We start from the raw sequence: 19,204 nt of genomic DNA on the forward strand, positions 1-19,204 counted from the left end.
TCTTTCTTTCTTTCTTTCTTTCTTTCTTTCTTTCTTTCTTTCTTTCTCTCTCTCTCTCTTTTTGCTTTTTGGAGGGGAAAGGGAGGATGGTTGGTATTAAGTGACTTGCCCAAAGTCATGCGACCAGTAAGTGTTAAGTGTCTGAAGCCTGATTTGAACTCAGGTACTCCTGACTCCAGGGCTGGTGCTCTATTCACTGAGTGACCTAGCCGCTCCCTCCTATGTATTTCTAATGAAGCCCAACAGCAAGAAATAGAAAGAGAAATTCCATTTAAAAATTTACTGTAGAAATTATAAAATATATGGGAGTCAACCTGCCAAAACAAACCCAGGAACTATATGAATACAATTACAAAACACTTTTCACACAAATAAAGTCAGATCTAAATAACTGGAAAAACATCAGTTCCTCATGGTTAGACCAAGCTAATATAATAAAAATGACAATTTAGTCTAAATTAATTTATCTATTTAGTGCCATACCAATCAAACTACCAAAAAATATAGAGCTAAAAGAAATAATAAAATTCACCTGGAAGAACAAAAGCTTCAGAATATCTAGGGAAATAATGGAAAGAAATACTAGGAAAAGTGGTCTAGCCATACCAGGCTTTAAAATTATATTATAAAGCAGCAGTCATCAAAACTACTTGGTACTGACTAAGAAATAGAGTGGTGGGTCAGTGGGATAGGTTAGGTACACAAGACACAGTAGTGAATGACTATAGTGTGATAAACCCAAAGACTTCAGCTTCTGGGATAAGAACTTACTATTTGACAAAAACTTCAGGGAAAACTGGAAAGTAGTGTGGCCAAAGACTGGGCATAGACCTATATTTTACACTGCATATCACAATAATGTCAAAATAGGCTCACAATTCAGGTATAAAGGCTGATACTATAAGCAATCTGGGAGAGCAAGGTATAGTTTACCTGTCACATTTATGGAGAAGGGAAGACTTTATGACCAAACAAGATATAGAGAGCATCAGAAAATGCAAAATGAATAATTTTGATTACATTAAATTGAAAAGTTTTTGTATAAACAAAGCCAATGCAACCAAGACCAGGAAGGAAATGTAAAACTGGAAAAGAATTTTTACAATTAGTATCTCTGATAAAGACCTCATTTCTAAAATATACAGAGAACTGAATCAAATTTTTAAGAATACAAGTCATTCCCCAATTGATAAATGGTCAAAGGATAGGAACAGGCAGTTTTCAGAGGAAGAAATTAAAGCTATCTATAATCATATGAAAAAATGCTCTAAATCACTATTGATAAGAGAAATGCAAATCAAAGCAACACTTAGGCACCATATCTCACTAGTCTGATTGGCTAACATGACAGAACAGGAAGGTTAAAAATGCTGGAGACAGGGCAGCTAGGTGGCACAGTGAGTAAAGCGCTGGCTTCGGAGTCAGGAGGACCAGTGTTTGGTTCCGGCCTCAGACACTTAAAACCCACAAAAAAAAATACTAGACATGTAATCTTGGGCAAGTTACTTAACCCCAATTGCCCTCCAAAAAGCAAAAAACAAAATGCTGGAGAGTATGTGGGAGAATTGGAACACTGATGCATTGTTGGTAGAGTTGTGAATTGATTCAGTCATTCTGGAGGGCAATTTGGAACTATGCCAAAAGGGTTATAAATATATGCAGACCCTTTGGCCCAGCAATACCACTTCTAGTACTGTATATATACCAAAGAGATCATACAAGTGGGAGGAGAACCCCTATGTACAAAATTCTCCATAGTAGTCCTTTTTGTGTTGGCAAAGAATTGGAGATCAAGGAGCTCCTCTCAGCAATACACGGTTATAAGACAACTCCAAAAGACTCATGATGGAAAAGGCTATCCACATCCAGAGAAAGAATTATGGAGTCTGAACGCAGATTGAAGCAAACTACTTGCTCTTTCTCTCTTTTATTTTCTTCCTTCTTTCTCGTTGTTCATTCCATTGGTTATGATTCTTCTTTACAACTTGACTACTGTTTAATGTGAAGGTATATGTAAGACCTATATTGGATTGCATGTTCCCTTGGCAGGAGGGGTGGAGAGGGAGAAGAGAGAGAGGAGGAGAAAATTTGGAACTCAAAAACTTGTGGAACTGAATGTTGTAAACTAAAAGCAAATAAATTTAAAAGAAAAAAATTCAGTTTACAAAACAGACTTCATTATCTTTCTTCCCCAACCCTCCCTTCTTCCCAACATTCCTATTATGGTTGGTAGCACTACCATCTACCTGCTTTTACACATTCACTATCATGGCACCCTCTTTGACTCCTAACTGAATCAGAGTGAAATGGTCACACCATCACCTAGAAGGGTTTCACTCATGTGTTCATGAATTCTGAAATTCCTTCATCTGGCCATAATCCTTTATCAATCCACCGTCCCTGTGCTTAATGATCCCTAAGCCCAGTTATACTACCTTGAGAAAAAAAATTTGCGTAGACAATTTTAACGGAATGGATCTTTGTATTATTCTGTGTTGATTCTGTGAATCTACCAATAGTAACAATCAGATTTGATTAAAGGTTAAACTGGATAGAGAAAGCTACATGCAAAAAGACTTCTTTTCCTAACTCAGTTTCCTGAATCTTTTTAGAGCATACAGGGTCACTTCTTTTTATCAGTTTCCATGGCAAAAAAAAAAAAGCAATGTGTCCCAAACTGTGAAGATCTTGAGATGAGGGAAGGAGGAGTGGGGAAAAAAGTACAATCGAAGAAACTTGCATCTAGTACAAGCTATTCTAGAGAGGAAAAAAAATCAATGGAGTTCATGTTAGTTTCTCCCTGTTTGTTTTCATGGGTCTGATGCCTGTGGAGTCCCTGTCTGTGATCTCTGATAAAAATCACTTCCCTATTCTAAAAGCCTAAGTTTCTTCATCTGTAAAGTAAGGGAATTGGACTAGATGATTTTTGAGAAACTTCTACCATTCTGTGATTCAACAATGAAAAACAAGAGCCACTCTTCAGTATTTTCTATCTCAGAATAGACAAAATCACCTAATTATCATCTGCTTTGGAGTTTTTTTTTCTATTTATCCCCCTGTTCCTTCTATTTTCTGTTGTTTTGGACTCTTCTTATAGCAATAGAAAAAGGTTAGGGGCAGAACTGGGATTAAGAAAAGAGGCAAAAAATTTCCAAAGAGCAAGTCATTGAAATGGCCTACCTTGTAAATGAGAAAGAATGTTAGCAAGACTGATGATTCTTGAAAATTATTTTCAAGCTTGTATGTCTATGATATTTATGGCTCCATATGTGTGTTGTAGCCCATTTAAAAATAGAAATCAGCCATGCTCCCCCTCCTCAATAACTTAAGTATAACAAAAGGAACAATAATAAGCATAAAAATACTAAACTTTTGTTAGAAGTTGGTGTCTTGTCTTTTTATTAAAAAAAGCATGTAAATTTCCTTTTAAAATTTTAGTTCAATGCTGTAAAACTTAGAGGAAATGTAATTAAAGAAACTTGTTCTTATAAAATTTGTACCACTTAATGTAGTATTCTTTGTCTAAATATGCTTATTATGTCTTATTTTCTATTTATCAAAGGAAAATGGAACTTTATTTTTCTTCCAGTTCATCTAGTTCACCCTACAGCAATGTATAGCTTATGATCAGACTAAGAATGGTGATCCCTCAATTATTTTTTAACTCAGAGAAGGAGAAAAAAACATAGCAAGATATTAAAACTGGTGGCTATGATGGATGAACCATTATCACAAACCCTAGCTCTCTTGAGATCTATTAACGAGCTTAAGAGCAATGAGTCATGGCCAATCTTGGTCCTAGATCAAACTGTGTTTTAAAAAGGCATTTGCCGTGGAAATATGTTTTACATGATTGCACATGTATAACTTATATCAGATTGTTTGCCATCATGGGGAGGAGTGAGGAAAGAGAAGAATGTAGGGAGGGAGGAAAAATTGGAACTCAAAATATTATTTAAAAAAGGATATTGAAAATTGTACATGTAATTAGAAAAAATAAAATACTATTTACATTTTAAAAATAATATAGAAAGGCATTTTCAAATTAGGACAGTGTTCAACTTTGTTCTTGAACTTTTGGAGCACAGTGATTGTGGGTGGGTGTGGGTGGGTGTTTTAGGGATGGGAAATGATGGATAACCTTTCCCAACTTTCAGCAAATGTCAATTATCAGAAATGAGCTAAAAAACTATTCAACTTGAAAATGACAGGGAGAGAGACTGTGGTATAACAAGTCACTTAACCTTTTAGGGCTCCAAGCAACTCCCTCCAGCTTTGTGTTCCCAAGCAGGTGCCCATCTGAGTTGGTTAGGATCTTCACCAGGAGTGCCCTATATTAAATATAATTTGCAATTTGAAGCAAAGCAAAATTTCCAGAAAGTGACCAAACTAGGGAATATTTATTTTTGAAGCATAATCCTACAAAACTCTAGGTTTAGAAAGTTGTCTGGATATAAGGATATATCTGGAACACTAAATAGATAGCACTGAACTTGATGCTTATTATTTTATGCTCAAAGGAAAATTGCCCTACACAAAATCTAAAATGGTTCCCTATGGATTGATCATTTTAAAATTCACTTCCACAAGTATTTCATGCCTAACAATATACTCATTTCCAAAGTGATTTTCCTTTTGTGATTTGTAGATTCAAAGGATACAGAATAAAAGTCTTTGGAATTTCTATAAGATAAAGAAGCTATTCATGGATGACCAGAACAAACATACAAATAATGAAAGATTCCTGTTCCATGGGACGGATATTGCCTCAGTGTCCCATGTCAATAGCCAAGGCTTTAATCGCAGTTATGCTGGGAAAAATGGTAAGTAATGCTGTAGGAAACTCATTTCTTTCAAAAACTTCAAAGTTGAGATGTGGATTTCACATCACATCAACAGGAGCCGAACACTTTAAACTGTTTCACCATGGAATCTGCAGTCTTTCTCAATCAATCAACATTTATTAAACACACAATATATGCCAGGCATTGTGCTAAGCACGAGGGATAAAAATACATGCACAAAGGAAACAGCTCCTGCTCTCAAGGAGCTTACAATCTAATGGGAAAAGATAATACAAAAAGGAAGCTGAAAAGGGCATGGGGGGGGGGATGATGGAAAAGCAAGAGACATCCCAACATGGTGTAGCTAGGTGAGAAATGAGGAGCTGTCTGAGCTAAGTTCCCTCCTTAAACGTAGATTCAGAGTTCATGACACCCCCACCCACCACCTCCAACCAGACAGGCAGAAGGTAGTAATGAGGTGGAGTACCAAAGTTGATGAAATCTTACAGGAGGGTGAGGTTGTCCCAGTAATGAGCTTCCTGGGTGGAGAAGTTAGCTAAGTCCCAAAGTCAAGCAGCCAGGTTAAAATGGATGATTGTAGGTCTCCATCCATAGAATTAGTCCATCAAATCACAAATCTGGAATATGCACTATAGCTGAAAAAGAAGGAGTTTGGTCCAGAAATGAACAAGATTCTATCACACAGCACTTTCAGCTTTCCTAAGAAATAATGGAACACAGTAATCTCCAAACAATCAAAATTATGTGGGTGACTCAAAAGGCAGTGGGTGAGACATATGATGGGTGTAAAGAGGAAGATACAGTGCATATAAAGAGGATGTGTCCCATGATCAACAATGAGGAGGATATGAGCAAGGATTAAAAAGAATGAGGAAGTCTGGATGAGTTACAATCTGTACCACAGAGAGAAGACATCAAAGACTTAGAGCTAGAAGGGACCTTCAAATTGATCCAGACCCCTCCTCTGACTTCTGAGGAAAGTGGGAGTACAGAGAAGGTCAGTAGCTTTCTGAGGATAATGGATGGGAAATTTCTGGGTCAGAATCTGAACCCAGATCTACCTTGTCTCTATAACCTCTGTTCTTATCCACTATACCATTGCACATCTCCAAAATATCATCAACCCTAGAGCGTATGAATGATTTCTAGATTGTAGCCAAAATACGCAATAATATAAACCAAAAGAGGACTTAATTTCAGTGGTAAATCAAGGGAATTCTATTAGGTATTTTTTCTGTTCGTGTCCACTTTACATGAATTATTACTTCTCATTGCAGTACATGAATAGCTATTTCCAAAGCTGATTTTTTAATGATCAATTTAATTGATTTTGTTGTGATGTAACAAATACCCTGAAACAAAGCTTACATTCACGAGTAGAGCCTGTTTCTGAATCCTCAACATAAAGGAAGGCTGAGTCCTTTCATTCTGACAGTATGATACTGCCCCAGGTATCCAATCTGTTGCCAAGTCTTGTTTCTACCTTGACAACATTTCTCATCTATGTCGCCTTCTCTTCACTCACACATCCACCACCCTGGTTCAGGTCTTCATCACGTCACTCCTGGATAGTTGCAGTAGCTTTCTCATGTCTCCATCTCAAGTCTCTCCCCACTTCAATCCATCCTCCACTCAGACATCAAAGTGATTGTCATAAAACTCAGAGCCACCAATGTCACCCCTCTTCTTAATAAACATCAGTGAATCCCTGTTGTCTTCAGAATCAAATATAGAATTCTTTTGTTGCATTTAAAGCCCTTTACAACCTAGCCTTTTCCTATCTTTGCAGTCTTCTCATAATTTACTCTCATACACTATAATGCCAAGGCAATAACCATAGCAGCCAGTATGAATATGCATGTGTATTTCCAGGGTAGATTCACAAAATATAATAAGCTCTCTTCCTCAAAGGCAAAAATCAAAATATTGATTTGGGACATCATTAGAATACCAAGAAGTAAGATTCAACAGGGTACTTATCACTAATCCAGAGAGTATGGACATTCCAAGCCTTCTTTCTTTCAGGCCTCCCCACAAAACAAGTTCCCCCAGGGAAGTTCCTCCCTCTGCACACTCAAGCTGCTTCTCCCTCTCCTCTTTTTTGGCCAACTCCTCCTTCTCACAGCTCGCTTCTCTCTCTCTGCTCCCTGGTCTCTCTCCTCCTTGGGCAAGCTCCTCCCACATTGGGCTCCATGTGACTCAGGTTCCAAATGACACAGGTTCCATGTGATTCAGGGTCCATGTGTTACGCTTATTAATGAGCAGGGAAGATCTTCCTATTCTATTAACATTACACACACTTATTCCAGCTACACTGGCTTCCTTGCTGTTCCTCACACACTACTCCATCTGCCAATTCTGGGTCTTTGCACTATCTCCCATGCCTCAAATGCTCTCACTCCTTCCCTCTGCCAAGTGGCTTCTCAAACCTCCTTCAAGGCTCAGCAAAATCCCACATTCTGCAGTAGTTCCTCCCTACTGCTATGGTCTGCCCTCTGAGATTACCTTCCCTTTATTCAATATATATCTTTTACATTGTTGGCATGTTGTCTTTCCTATTAGAATATGATAAAGATAGGGACCATGTTTCTGCCTCTCTCTATATATCTACCCTTAGCACAGTGCCCAGAACATAATAAGTCCTTAATAAACACCTGTTGCCTGACAAGCTGGTTGACCATTGGCCTTTGGGGTTGAACTAGAGATTTCTTGCCTTTCTATGTTGACTTTGCTTACATCATTTTAGTCATTGTCTATACAAAAGTTCTTGACTATGCTTTTAATAAAGTGACTCCTAGACAAATTATAACAGGCATTAGATAAATGAGGAAGACTCTGAATTCAACTTAAACATTTATTAGACAAGTGTTTTGTATAAATCCTTAGAGCAGGAGAATGCAATAATTATTAAATAAGGCAAAGACCCAAACTTTAAGGAATTTAGTAAGGAGGTATGTTACATAAATACATGAATAATTTAAGATGAAAGATTAAACGTGATGGATGCAAAGAGAAAATTCCAACAAGATGAGAGGAGATTTTATTCCTTTAATCTTGTGTCCAGGCATAATAATAATTGGTATAATAATACACATTTCATAATCTCACTTTTGTAAAACTTTTGTCTTCTTTTTCACAGCTGCAGCATGGGGAAAAGGATCTTATTTTGCTGTCAATGCCCTTTATTCAGCTAATGATACCTACTCAAAGCCAGATAGAAATGGGAAGAAGTATATGTATTATGTGCGAGTACTTACTGGTGATTATGATGTTGGAAATAGATCATTCATTGTCCCTCCACCAAAGTCAGATCAAGATGGTGAGGTTCTATATGACAGTGTCACTGATAATAAGAAAACTCCAACCATATTTGTCATATTTTATGATAATCAGGCTTATCCAGAGTACCTCATTACTTTCAGGAAATAACATTTTGGTCTGCATACAACAGATATTATGTAGACACTTATCTGTAGCATATTTTAGCACTCAGTACCTTTATTTTTTTGTCACAATGTTCATTCTTGTTGCTGAAATCAGTACTTTTTGCATAATCACCAGTGTGATTTTAATTTCTGGATATGTATTGTATGTGAGTACTTGTTGATTATTACATTCTTGGACTACACTCTTGTGGTCATTTCCCAATAAATAAATGATTAAAGGATATGGACTAGTAGTTTTCAGATGAAGACCAAAGTTGTGTATAGTTAAAAAATGCTCAAAATCACTACTGATTAGAGAAATACAAATGGAAAAAACTCTAAGGTACCACCTTACATCCATCAGTTTGTCTAATGACAGAAAAGGAAAATGAGAGGGGGACGTCTAGGGGGGTGCAGTGAATAGAGCACCAGCCCTGAAGTTAGGAGGATCTGAGTTGAAATCTGGCCTCAGACACTTAACATAAAAACTAGTCATTTTGACTTGACCTTGGGCAAGTCCTTAACCCCAATTGCCCTCCAAAAAAAAAAAAAAAAAAAAGGAAAATGAGAAATGTTCAAGGGGATATGGGAAAATTAGAACACTATTGCACTTGGTGGAGAGTTGCGAACTGATCCAACCATTCTTAAGAGAAATTTGGAACTATTGTTCCAAATTATGCATACCATTTCATACAGAAATATCACTGCTAGGTTTGTATCCCAGAGACATATTTTTAAAAGGGGAAAGTGCCTATTTGTATGAAAATATTTATAGCAGCTCTTTATGTGGTGGCAAAGATTTGGAAATTGAGGGGATGCTTATCAATTGGAAAATAACTAAACAAGTTGTGGCATATGATTGCAATGGAATACTATTGTAATATAAGAAATGATGAATAGAATGATTTCAGAAAAATCTATAAAAACTTATACAAACTGATGCAAACTGAAGTGAGCAGAACCAGGAGAACATTGTAAACAGTAACAGCAATATTGTATGATGAATAATTGTGAATGACTTAGCTCTTCTCAGCAATACAATGATCCAAGGCAATTACAAAAGTCTCATGATGACAAATGCTATTCCTCCAGAGAAAGAACTAATGCAGTCTGAATACAAATTGAAGCATACTATTTCCACTTTATTTTTTCCATTTTTTGTCTTTTTTTCTTTCACAACATGGATAATATGGAAATGTTTTACATGATTGCAAATATACATACTATATCAAATTGCTTACTGTCTTGGGGGGGAGATAAAAGATGGAGGGAGAAAGTTTGGGACTGAAAATTAGATTTAGATATAAAGGATGGCATCATAAACATAGAAATTACCTCTCAAATCTATGGATAGATGAAGAGTTCATGACCAAACAAAAGATAAAGAGGTTCATAGGAGAAGTGGCTAGGTGGTGCAGTGAATAGAGCACCAGCCCCGGAGTCAGGAGGACCTGAGTTCAAATCTGGACTCAGAAATTTAACACAAAAACTAGCCATGTGACCTTGGGCAAGTCACTTAACCCCAATTTCCCTCCCCCCCCCAAAAGAAGTTCATAGAAGGTAAAAATAAAAATTTTGATTACCATAAATTAAAAAGATTTTGCACAGACAAAACAAATGTACCTAAAATTGGAAGAAAAGCAGGAAACAGGGAAAATCTTTGCAGCAAGTCTTTTTTATAAAGGTCTCATTTCTAAAGTTTATGGGGAACTGAGTAAATTTTACAAGACAAAGAGCCAGTACCCTAATTGATAAGTGGTCAAATAACATGAATAGACAGTTTTCAGAGGAAGAAATTCAATATCAATACTGATATTTAAAATGCTCTAAATCACTAATAATTAGAGAAATCAAAACAATTCTGAAGTACCACCTTACACCTATCAGATTGGGTAACATGATAGAAAAAGAAAATGACAAAAGCCAGAGGGAAAGTCCAAAAAATAAGTACACTAATGCACTTTTGGTAAAGTTGTGAACTGGGCTAACCATTCTGGAGAACAATTTCAAATTATATTTACAGAACTGTTTAAAATATGCATACTTTTTGACACAGCAATGCCATTACTAGATCTAAGTACCAAAGAGAACAACAACAAATGCAAAGGTGCTGTATGTTTCTGTATTGTGTATGTGTGTATATATACATAGATATATAGATACTATGTGTGTGTATCTCACCTCTTTTATTTGTGGCAAAGAATTGGAAATTGAGGAAATGCTCATTAATTATGGAAAGCATGAACAAGTTATGATATAAGAATGTTATAGGATACTACTACACTGTAAGAAATTATGAAGGGGATGGTTTCAGAAAAACCTGGGAAGATTTGTATGGACTGATGAATGAACATGAAATGAGCAGAATCGCAGAAAATTTATATAATAACAGCAGTATTGTAAAAATAACCAATTTTTAAAGACTTTGTAAACTCTGATTAATACAATAACCAATCACAGTTCCAAAGGACTCATAATTAAACATGCTATCCACTTCTGCATAGAGAGCTGATAGAGTCAGAATGCAAAATGAAGCATATTTTCTTCTCTTTCTTCATTTGACCTGGCTAATGCAAGAATTTTTCTTGTATGAATATACACATTTGTAATAGATTTTGTTTTTCTTAAGTTCACAAAGAGAAGGGGAGCAGAGAGGGGAAATAATTCATAATTCATTGTAAAATTTTAAAGATAGAGAAAATGGCATTCCATTGACAGTTTTAGGGATAGTATCCCCATTTCTAGACTACCCAGGGAGGGAGTAGCAATGACTTGTCTCTGAAATTGTCCCCCTGACTTGAAATTGTAAAGATTTACCTGACCTACCTCAGCCATGTATGCCATTAGATCCTAGAAGATAAAACTAAACGGGATCTTAAAGATCATGTATCCTAGCCTCCTTACAAATAAAGGAATATTTCTGGGCTCACTATAGCAATCCCTTTGTCAAGTACGTTTGTTTTTATAAGGAAATCTGTCCTTGGTACTTGGTGTAGGCATAGGGACTACATTCATGATTTCTTTAGTATACATAACTCCCAAATGAGGAAAACTCCCTCCACCAATGCAAGTTGGCACCTTCTCAACAATTTATAGTCCTAAAGAGTTACCTGGAGCACTGATTTGTCTAGGGTCACACAGTCAGTATGTTACAAAGATGAGACTTAAAATCAGGTCTTTCTGGTTCTGAGCAAGTTCAAAATCCACTATGAGACATGACTGGGTTTTTGTTTGTTTTGAGGGGTTTGGGTTTTTTTGTAGTGTATTGTATAGTTCTTGAAAAAAATCTAATTTTTTTTAAAATTTTAACTTGACATTTTTCTGGTATTTTGAGGGATATGTGGGCATTTGTTAGAATCAGGAAACCAATACAATGTGAGAAGGGCATTGATATTTCAGGAAATGACATAACTGTTATTATATCCATACACTATATACATATATATATAGATATAGATATAATAATCATCACAAAAACAAGAAAAATTCAACTGAAATGAAGATCAGTAAAATATAGATTTAGAGTTGTATGGGACTTGAAAGAGACCCAATTCCCTCATTTTAAAGATGAGTGAAACTACCCCAGGGTAACACTGACCTGGCAATAGCAGACCTAGGATAGTATTTGGGACTGTAGAATAAGTGCCTTTCATCTTGAAGAATTAGAAGCAGGCTAAAAGCATGTCTTCTGCCCACCGTACGTCACTTATAATCTTCAGTTGGGGCTCTATATCTTCTTCAAAAACTAAGGTATTTGTATCTTTTGCTGTGATTAGTTTCTCTCTGATGTGGAAGGTTATGGGGATTCTTCAGCCTTCTGGGTCAATGGTTATGAAACTGTTTTCCTTCATTAGGCTGTAACAGACAAGAAGGTAACAAAGATGACTCAGGGTTACAGTGGCTTTGTCTCAGATATTTTGAAACAGTCCAGATTTCAAGGAAGCAATAGTATCTTATTTTGCATGTAAAATAATACAGCACACAAATACCCCACACCCTCTCCTTCCTGAGTACCCCAAAGTTACCCCCAGATTCAAGCTAATTTGGGGATCAGAATCCTCTCCAAACCTTAGCTTCCGCGGCTGCACTAATGCAACTTTTATTAGTCACTTGGTTCAAAGCAAAGATATTTAATAAAACAGGGGGAAGGAAATGGAGGGAATGGAATCAACAATTATATAGCGTCTACTCTGTGCCAGGCACTATGATTTACAAACATCTCAGTTTTACCTTCACAACCACCCTGGGAGGTAGGTGCTATTTTACTTAACACGGGTTAAATGACTTGCCCAGGGTCACACAGCTAGTATATGCCTGAGACTGCATTTGAACTCTATCCATTCTGCCACCTAGTTGCCTCTAATAAAATAGCAAAGTAATGGCAAAACAACCTTTCCATATACCTGGAACTCACTCTTCCATAAATATTCACATACTAACTGAGAAGAATGGATAGGTACAGCGATCATGTGTGAACCATAAATATATAGCATAAATTATATAAGATATGACCATAACAGCAGCATGGAGGAGCACACATGAAAGAAACTTATGGGACTAGGAAACATGCTGGAGGTAGAACTTAAATCTTCCAGTTCTACAGAATTAATAATATCTTTTGGTTCTGCCACCTATTTACTGTCGCTGGGCATCTTCCCCACTGTTCTCAGCTGCTTATACTCTCAGTTGTACTCAGGCAATTGTGATTAAGTGACTTGCTCAGGGTCACACAATAGTAAGTGTCTGAGGCTGCATTTGAACTCGGATCCTGACTCCAGAGCAGGTGCTCTATCTACTGCACCACCTGGCTACCCCCTATCCATTGCTTTCATTACCTTTAGGGGGTCTTGCATTCCAAGCCTATTCCATTGACCAAGATTTCTATTTTTTTTTGCCTTTTTTGGGGGGAGGGCAATTGGGGTTAAGTGACTTGCCCAAGGTCACAAGCTAGTTTTTGTGTTAAGTGTCTGAGGCTGGATCTGAACTAAGGTAGTCCTGACTCCAGGGCTGGTGCTCTATTCACTGTGCCACCTAGCCGCCCCCAAGATTTCTATTTTTAATCAACATCAAGTACTACTTTCACAGCTTTATTGTGTATTGAGCTGTCTTCAGGTTGACCAATGTTCTACTATTACCCAAAAAAACTGAGTTCTAATTCCAGGTCATATAACAAAAGTTACCAAATGGAAATGGCATCAGAATAGCCTACTAAGGAAAAATTAGTGGGGAAATTAAGATAAAAGGTTGAAAATAATGATAACTTACATGTACATGGTACTTTGTTGTTGTTTTGTCATTTTCCAATCTTCTCTGACTTTTCTTGACTCCACTGTGGTTTTCTTGGCAGAGATACTGGAGGGGTTTGCCATTGCCTTCTCCAGTTAATTTTACAGATGAGAAAACTAAGACAAACAGGGTTAAGTGACTTGCCCAACATCACACAGCTAATAAGTGTCTGAGGCCAGATTGGAACTCAGGAAGATGAGCCTTCCTCACTCCAGGACTGACACTCTGTCCACTGTGCCACCTAGATGCTCACTTTAAGGCATGGCCCTTTAAAGAATACTAAACACTTCACAAACATTATCCCATGATACAGAAACCCTATGAGTTAAGAAATTATAAGTAGTAAACTTCATAGATGAAGAAATTGAGACTGAGAGTCCATTTGACCCACTGAGGCTTATACAGCTAGCAAGTGTCAGGGACAGGGTTTGAACCCACATCTCAGAATCCCAAGTTCAGGGCTCTTGCCTCTCTAGATACACATCCTGTTTTACACAAGTAAACTTTATTATGGAAAGCATTCTCATAATTGAACTTCATATCAATGACACCTATAAAATATCCCTTTAAAGACAACAATAACAAGGTTTTGCCAAAGGAATAACCTTTGTCAAGTGTCTCATTTGTTGTTTCAGAAAGTATAATCAAGAGATAAGCCCCACCTCAGCTCAGTGGTGGCCCCCAAAAGGGCCTGGTTTATTCCATCCTGTCAATGATCTCAAGTTAAACTTTTTGCTGCCATCAATTCAATGATAAACAGGGAAGATTTCTCATCAAAGGTCCCACCCAGGAATCATCGTATTTCTCCATTTCCTCTTCTCTGGTGATTTTGCTTTCTGCCATTCCATCTACTAGAATCCAGAAAAAAATGCCTTTTCAAAGGTGTGTGTGGTGGGTAAAAGATGAAATGACTAAGAAAATAAGAGTTTGAGCTTCTGGGAATATTGATTCATTAAGCAATGCATGACAATTGCCCAACAAATCAGGACCAGGTCCCTTCCTCAGTTTAGGACTGGACCTCAAAAACAGGGGGAAATAGACTTTTACGAATTATAAAAAATCAAATAAGGCCATTAAATTAAAAGGAAACAACACACCATTAGCTAATCTAATTTCTAATTGAAGGAAAGATTAGGGACTGTTCAAGCTTGAGAGGGTGAGAGCAAACAGGTATTATTCCCTGAAATCAGAAAAAGAGGTGTCCCATTTCCCCCAAAAGTCTGTATATAATCAAAGGAACATGGAAAGAATAGTTGGTTAATTAGTATGGGGCCAGTTTTCAGACAAGACATATGGGTTGCTTCAGATAAACAATTGTGATACTTGCATCAATCTTTTGGTTAGCATAACCTGGGTCCTAAGTTAAGGTCTCTAAACAGCAGGGAGAGGTAGTCCAGCTTCCTAGTCATGCAAAGCTAGGTTCAAACAACAATATAAGGTATTCTCCCAATTCCCATAATTGAACAAAGTTTTCTCACAAGACAGATGTTGGAATAAACACATAATTGAATAGAAATAGAAAGAGAGGGGTGGCTAGGTGGCTAGGAGGGCCAGTGAATAGAGCACCAGCCCTGTAGTCAGGAGGACCTGAGTTCAAATGAAGCCTCAGACACTTAACTAGCCTTGTGACCTTAGGCAAGTCACTTAGCCCCAATTGCCCTGCCTTCCCCCCTCCAAAAAGTTTTTTAAAAAGAAAGAAACAAATATAAAGGGGACTGAACTTACTTCAGAATTGAAGCACATGATGGAGTTAGTAACTTTCATTCAATTCCCAGAATGAACCACTTGCTTAGTTCCCTCTACTCCCTTACATGGCTAATTGAACTTAAGAGCAATGTGAAGGAATTTTAGGGGACAGCTGATATAGAGTGAAAACAATTCACAAATGCAGCTTACCTCATTACTGTTTTAGCATAAGTTGAGAGCACTAACTGATTATACCCAATCAATCCTTCCAGATGCTTCCAATCATCAGTGCTGCTTTCTAGTCCAACAGTCTCTAGACTTGCTTGATCTCACACTTCTATCAGTAAAAGCTTTTTGAAAATGCACCCCAATATGTATATTTACTTATTTATGAATTATATAAGCATACTACTGTACTAATTTTATGTATATTATGAAATACACAAAAGTAGACATTTTAAAAGTCTGAAATAAAAGTGAAATAATATTTAATCCTAGAGTCACTAGGAAATCACAGGAGTTTGTTGAGTAGGAAAGTTCCAACCTCTTTATTTTTATAGATGAGGAACTTGGCACTCAGAAAGGATAAGGTTGCCCAGATAAAAAGCATCAAAGGATTTGTACCCAGGTTTTCTTATTCTAGAGCTAGTCTTCACTTTTTTAAAATATATTTTTATTTAGTTCATAAAATATTTCCTAAGTACATGTAAATCTTTGTTAAGCCAAGCACAAGCAGCTTTCCAGAGGACTGCTGCTGTGAATAGCTTTAAGGTTCTGATCACATAGTGTAGTGAACTCTCTATTTATTCAGCAGTAAACTAAAGCAAAACATTCACAGAAACCAAAGTACAGTATTCACAATAATATAACATAACAATTCATTATGAAAGTGACCACATAGTTTTAAACAAAAGATATCATTCAGGAAACAAATTACAAAGATCTCCCACCCCTAGGTCACACTGTCTTAATCTCATCAGTCAAGAAGTCTTCTTTCTTCTTGATTGGAGACTAGCTTCCAATCATCCATAACTCAATCATCCTTAAGGAATACCATGTACAAAGTACAAAGTTCTCCCACTCCTAGGTCACAGTAAATCATGATTCTGTCAATCAGAACTAAGTACCCAAGGAAAGGTTCTTTCATCTTGACTTGTGGCTAGCAGGCAAGAGATGCACTTAAAACAAAGAATGAAACATACACTTTTGGTGAGGAAAAGCCATAAAATACAGTTTTAGGTGAAAAATCATAAAAACTTAAACTCTGTGAAAGGTGGAATGCCGAACATGGTGACCTGTTAGAAATCATAACTTGGATAACTCCCAAAGTCTCATGATGGAAAATGTCTACGTCTAGAGATAGAACTATGGTGTCTGAATGCAGATCGAAGCATAATATTTGCTCTCTTTTCTGTTATTGCTGTTGTTCTTTTTCTTCTCTCATGGTTCCTCCCATTGCTTCTAATTCTTCTTTACAACATGACTAATATAAATATGTTTAAAATGAATATTTATGTACAGCCTATATCAGATTGCTTGCAATCTTGGGGAGGGAGGAGGGAAGGGAATGGGAGAAAATTAAAAACTCAAAAGCTTATGGAAGTGAATGTTGAAAACTAAAAGTAAATAAATAAATAATATTTAAAAAGAAATCATAACAGATACTGAATCATACTTTAGTAACTGAGGCAAAACTTAGGTACTATCAATGCAGTTTAAGGGTATAGGAACCCCAAAACTATCAAGGTACAGGGCAGAGTCATCTGGAAAGAATAACAAGCAGTCTTTCAGTCAAGTGGCAAGTTTATTGTAATGCTATATAGCAGGTGAGGGTCCTTAGGGAACCTGTAACTTTATGGGAATGATGCTAAAGCATACATAGTAAAAATTCAGTGAATGGTATGCTAAGTATGCTAATTAAATGGTTAATACAGTTTCTGCTTAGGCACAGGCATCATTCACTACTGTAAACCCTGGGGTGGGGGTGGGGGTGTCAAAGGGGTGTGTTTTTGGTCTGCTATATCTATAACAAGATAGCCTCAGGAGTTGATATCTATAGTTTATACAAAATAGTCCTGTGCATACAAGAGAAATTCTAGAGGTCAACTTGTTTTTGTAATAGGGAGAGGCAGTTTGCCTCATTGGGCCCACTCATGAGTTATTGCCAGAGATAGGGTCTTTGAACTGGGGAGAAATATGGTCCTAAGCGTGGGATCCAAGAACGCCATCACTATGATCTATGAAAGCCAAAACAAGAATATCATGACACATATGTGACCCAGCACCTGACTATAGAGGAACACAGGCCAATGGAACTCTCACCCTGATGGCTGAATAAGCCCTCTCAGCTGAAGAGCCTGCTACCAGGCCTGGATTGGCTCCCCATCCCCCAGGAAGGAGCTCAAACACACAGGTGTGAGGATTATGTCCTGGAGATAAGTGTGGTTTACACCCTCGGACTGGGAACAAAGAAGTGAGTAATGTCCTCAGGGGAAAACAATTAGGAAGCCTCCTATGAAAGTCTGTACACAGGGTAATAAAATTGGCTATTTTCCTCAGTTCTGGTAGTCCCATCTCTTTTTATGCACCCTCTTAAATGGTAAGTGATTCTTTCTCAGCCCTGCTGTGGGACACAGCAGGGCTCTCCACACATGACCAATGCACAAACTTATGTTTGGGTATAACATTGGCTTAACCCCCAATCTAACTAAAGCAGAAAGCTAAAAATATTCACCACTCAGTAGATATGCACTCTCTAGCTCCTCCCCCCATTATTTGTTTTCTATAAATACCACAGGGTTTAGGGGGTTCTTTTTTGTGGAGATCCATTGAACTGCCTGGCAGTCACCCCAGATTGCCCTTGTATGTAAGTAATTATAATGATCGATTAATCTACTACCTATAATCAATCTGGAGATCCTTGGCTTCTTCTTTTGGTATCAAAAAGAACACCCCATGGTTATGGGAGAGGTGCAGGGTTCCCCAACCAGGGGAATTCCAGACCTTATAGGTCAATATGAAATTTTATTTTGCTTGACTATACTTATTTGTTGTAAAAGTTTTCATCTTTTTTTTTTGTTGTCCTTTCATTGTGTCATTGTGTTTTTTTTTAATTGTTCAATGTGGGGGAGGAAAAATAAATGATAAAAATTGAAAAAAATAATAAAAAAAAGTTTTTTAAAGGAATTCAGAAAAGGGGAGATTGATGAGTGCTACAGTGGTCTTACTAGGTTTCAAGAGAAAGGCAGGATTTCAGCTGGGCTCAAACTGAAGCTAAAAGGCAAGTTTTAGAAAGCTTTAGAAAGAGGAACTTTAGAAAGAGGAGGAATAGCATTATCAAAGGTACAGGGAGAACAATTGGTGCTGATAGTGGTTAGGTAGGTTGGGGGTGGGATGGGTTGAGATTATAAAGTGCTTCCAGAGCTGGCCTGACAGCTTTGGACTTTTATCCTAATGAGGATTCTATATCTACACTGGGGTATTTGAGAATTATGACCTCTTTTGAGCAATCCTGGACTGCCTTCCTACAGTCGATTTCTCATATTTTGTTGTGCTACACAACTATTTCTGGAGTACCATTACTTGGAATCACAAAGAAAAATTCTGGCCTCTTCCAGGTCAAGTAATTCAGAATGTGCTAGGGCAAAGAGTAAGTCAAATTTAGGTGGGAAGAGGTAAGAAGGAGCTTGAGATATTTGAGACCTTGGTACACTCTACTGCAGATGCTACAGCTAGGGGATGGAACAGACTGGGAGTCATTGGGTAGGAGCTTATTTGGGATATAGTAGCTATCTGATAGCTTTCCTGTTTTAATTGTTCTTGCTAACTAGGTGCTAAGCTTTTTTGTCTCTATCTTCTGAATTATTCTAAGCAGGTAAGCTCCATTCAGATTTCAGTGTTGTTGTTGAGTCATTTCAGTCATGTCTCACTTTTCATGATCCCATTTGGGAGTTTCTTGACAAAGATACTGCCCATTTCCTTTTAAAGCTCATTTTACAGATG

The 19,204-nt window shown here is 37.2% G+C and overlaps 1 protein-coding gene across 1 annotated transcript in view; it reads left to right on the forward strand.

Moving 5' to 3' along the window:
- LOC138143703 (protein mono-ADP-ribosyltransferase PARP14-like) overlaps positions 1 to 8,515 on the forward strand; it is a 77,724-nt gene extending 69,209 nt beyond the window's left edge. Inside the window, exons 16-17 of the mRNA XM_069064928.1 lie at positions 4,649 to 4,823; positions 7,945 to 8,515. Coding sequence (XP_068921029.1) covers positions 4,649 to 4,823; positions 7,945 to 8,234 — 465 coding nt within the window. The 3' untranslated portion in view covers positions 8,235 to 8,515. The remainder of the gene's footprint in view (positions 1 to 4,648; positions 4,824 to 7,944) is intronic.
- Positions 8,516 to 19,204: the final 10,689 nt, after the last annotated feature.

This window comes from Petaurus breviceps, unplaced genomic scaffold, assembly GCF_028583685.1.
Source record: "Petaurus breviceps papuanus isolate PSGF00001 unplaced genomic scaffold, PetGlider_PUasm1.0 90654, whole genome shotgun sequence".
In the NCBI taxonomy this organism is placed as follows: Eukaryota; Metazoa; Chordata; class Mammalia; order Diprotodontia; family Petauridae; genus Petaurus; species Petaurus breviceps.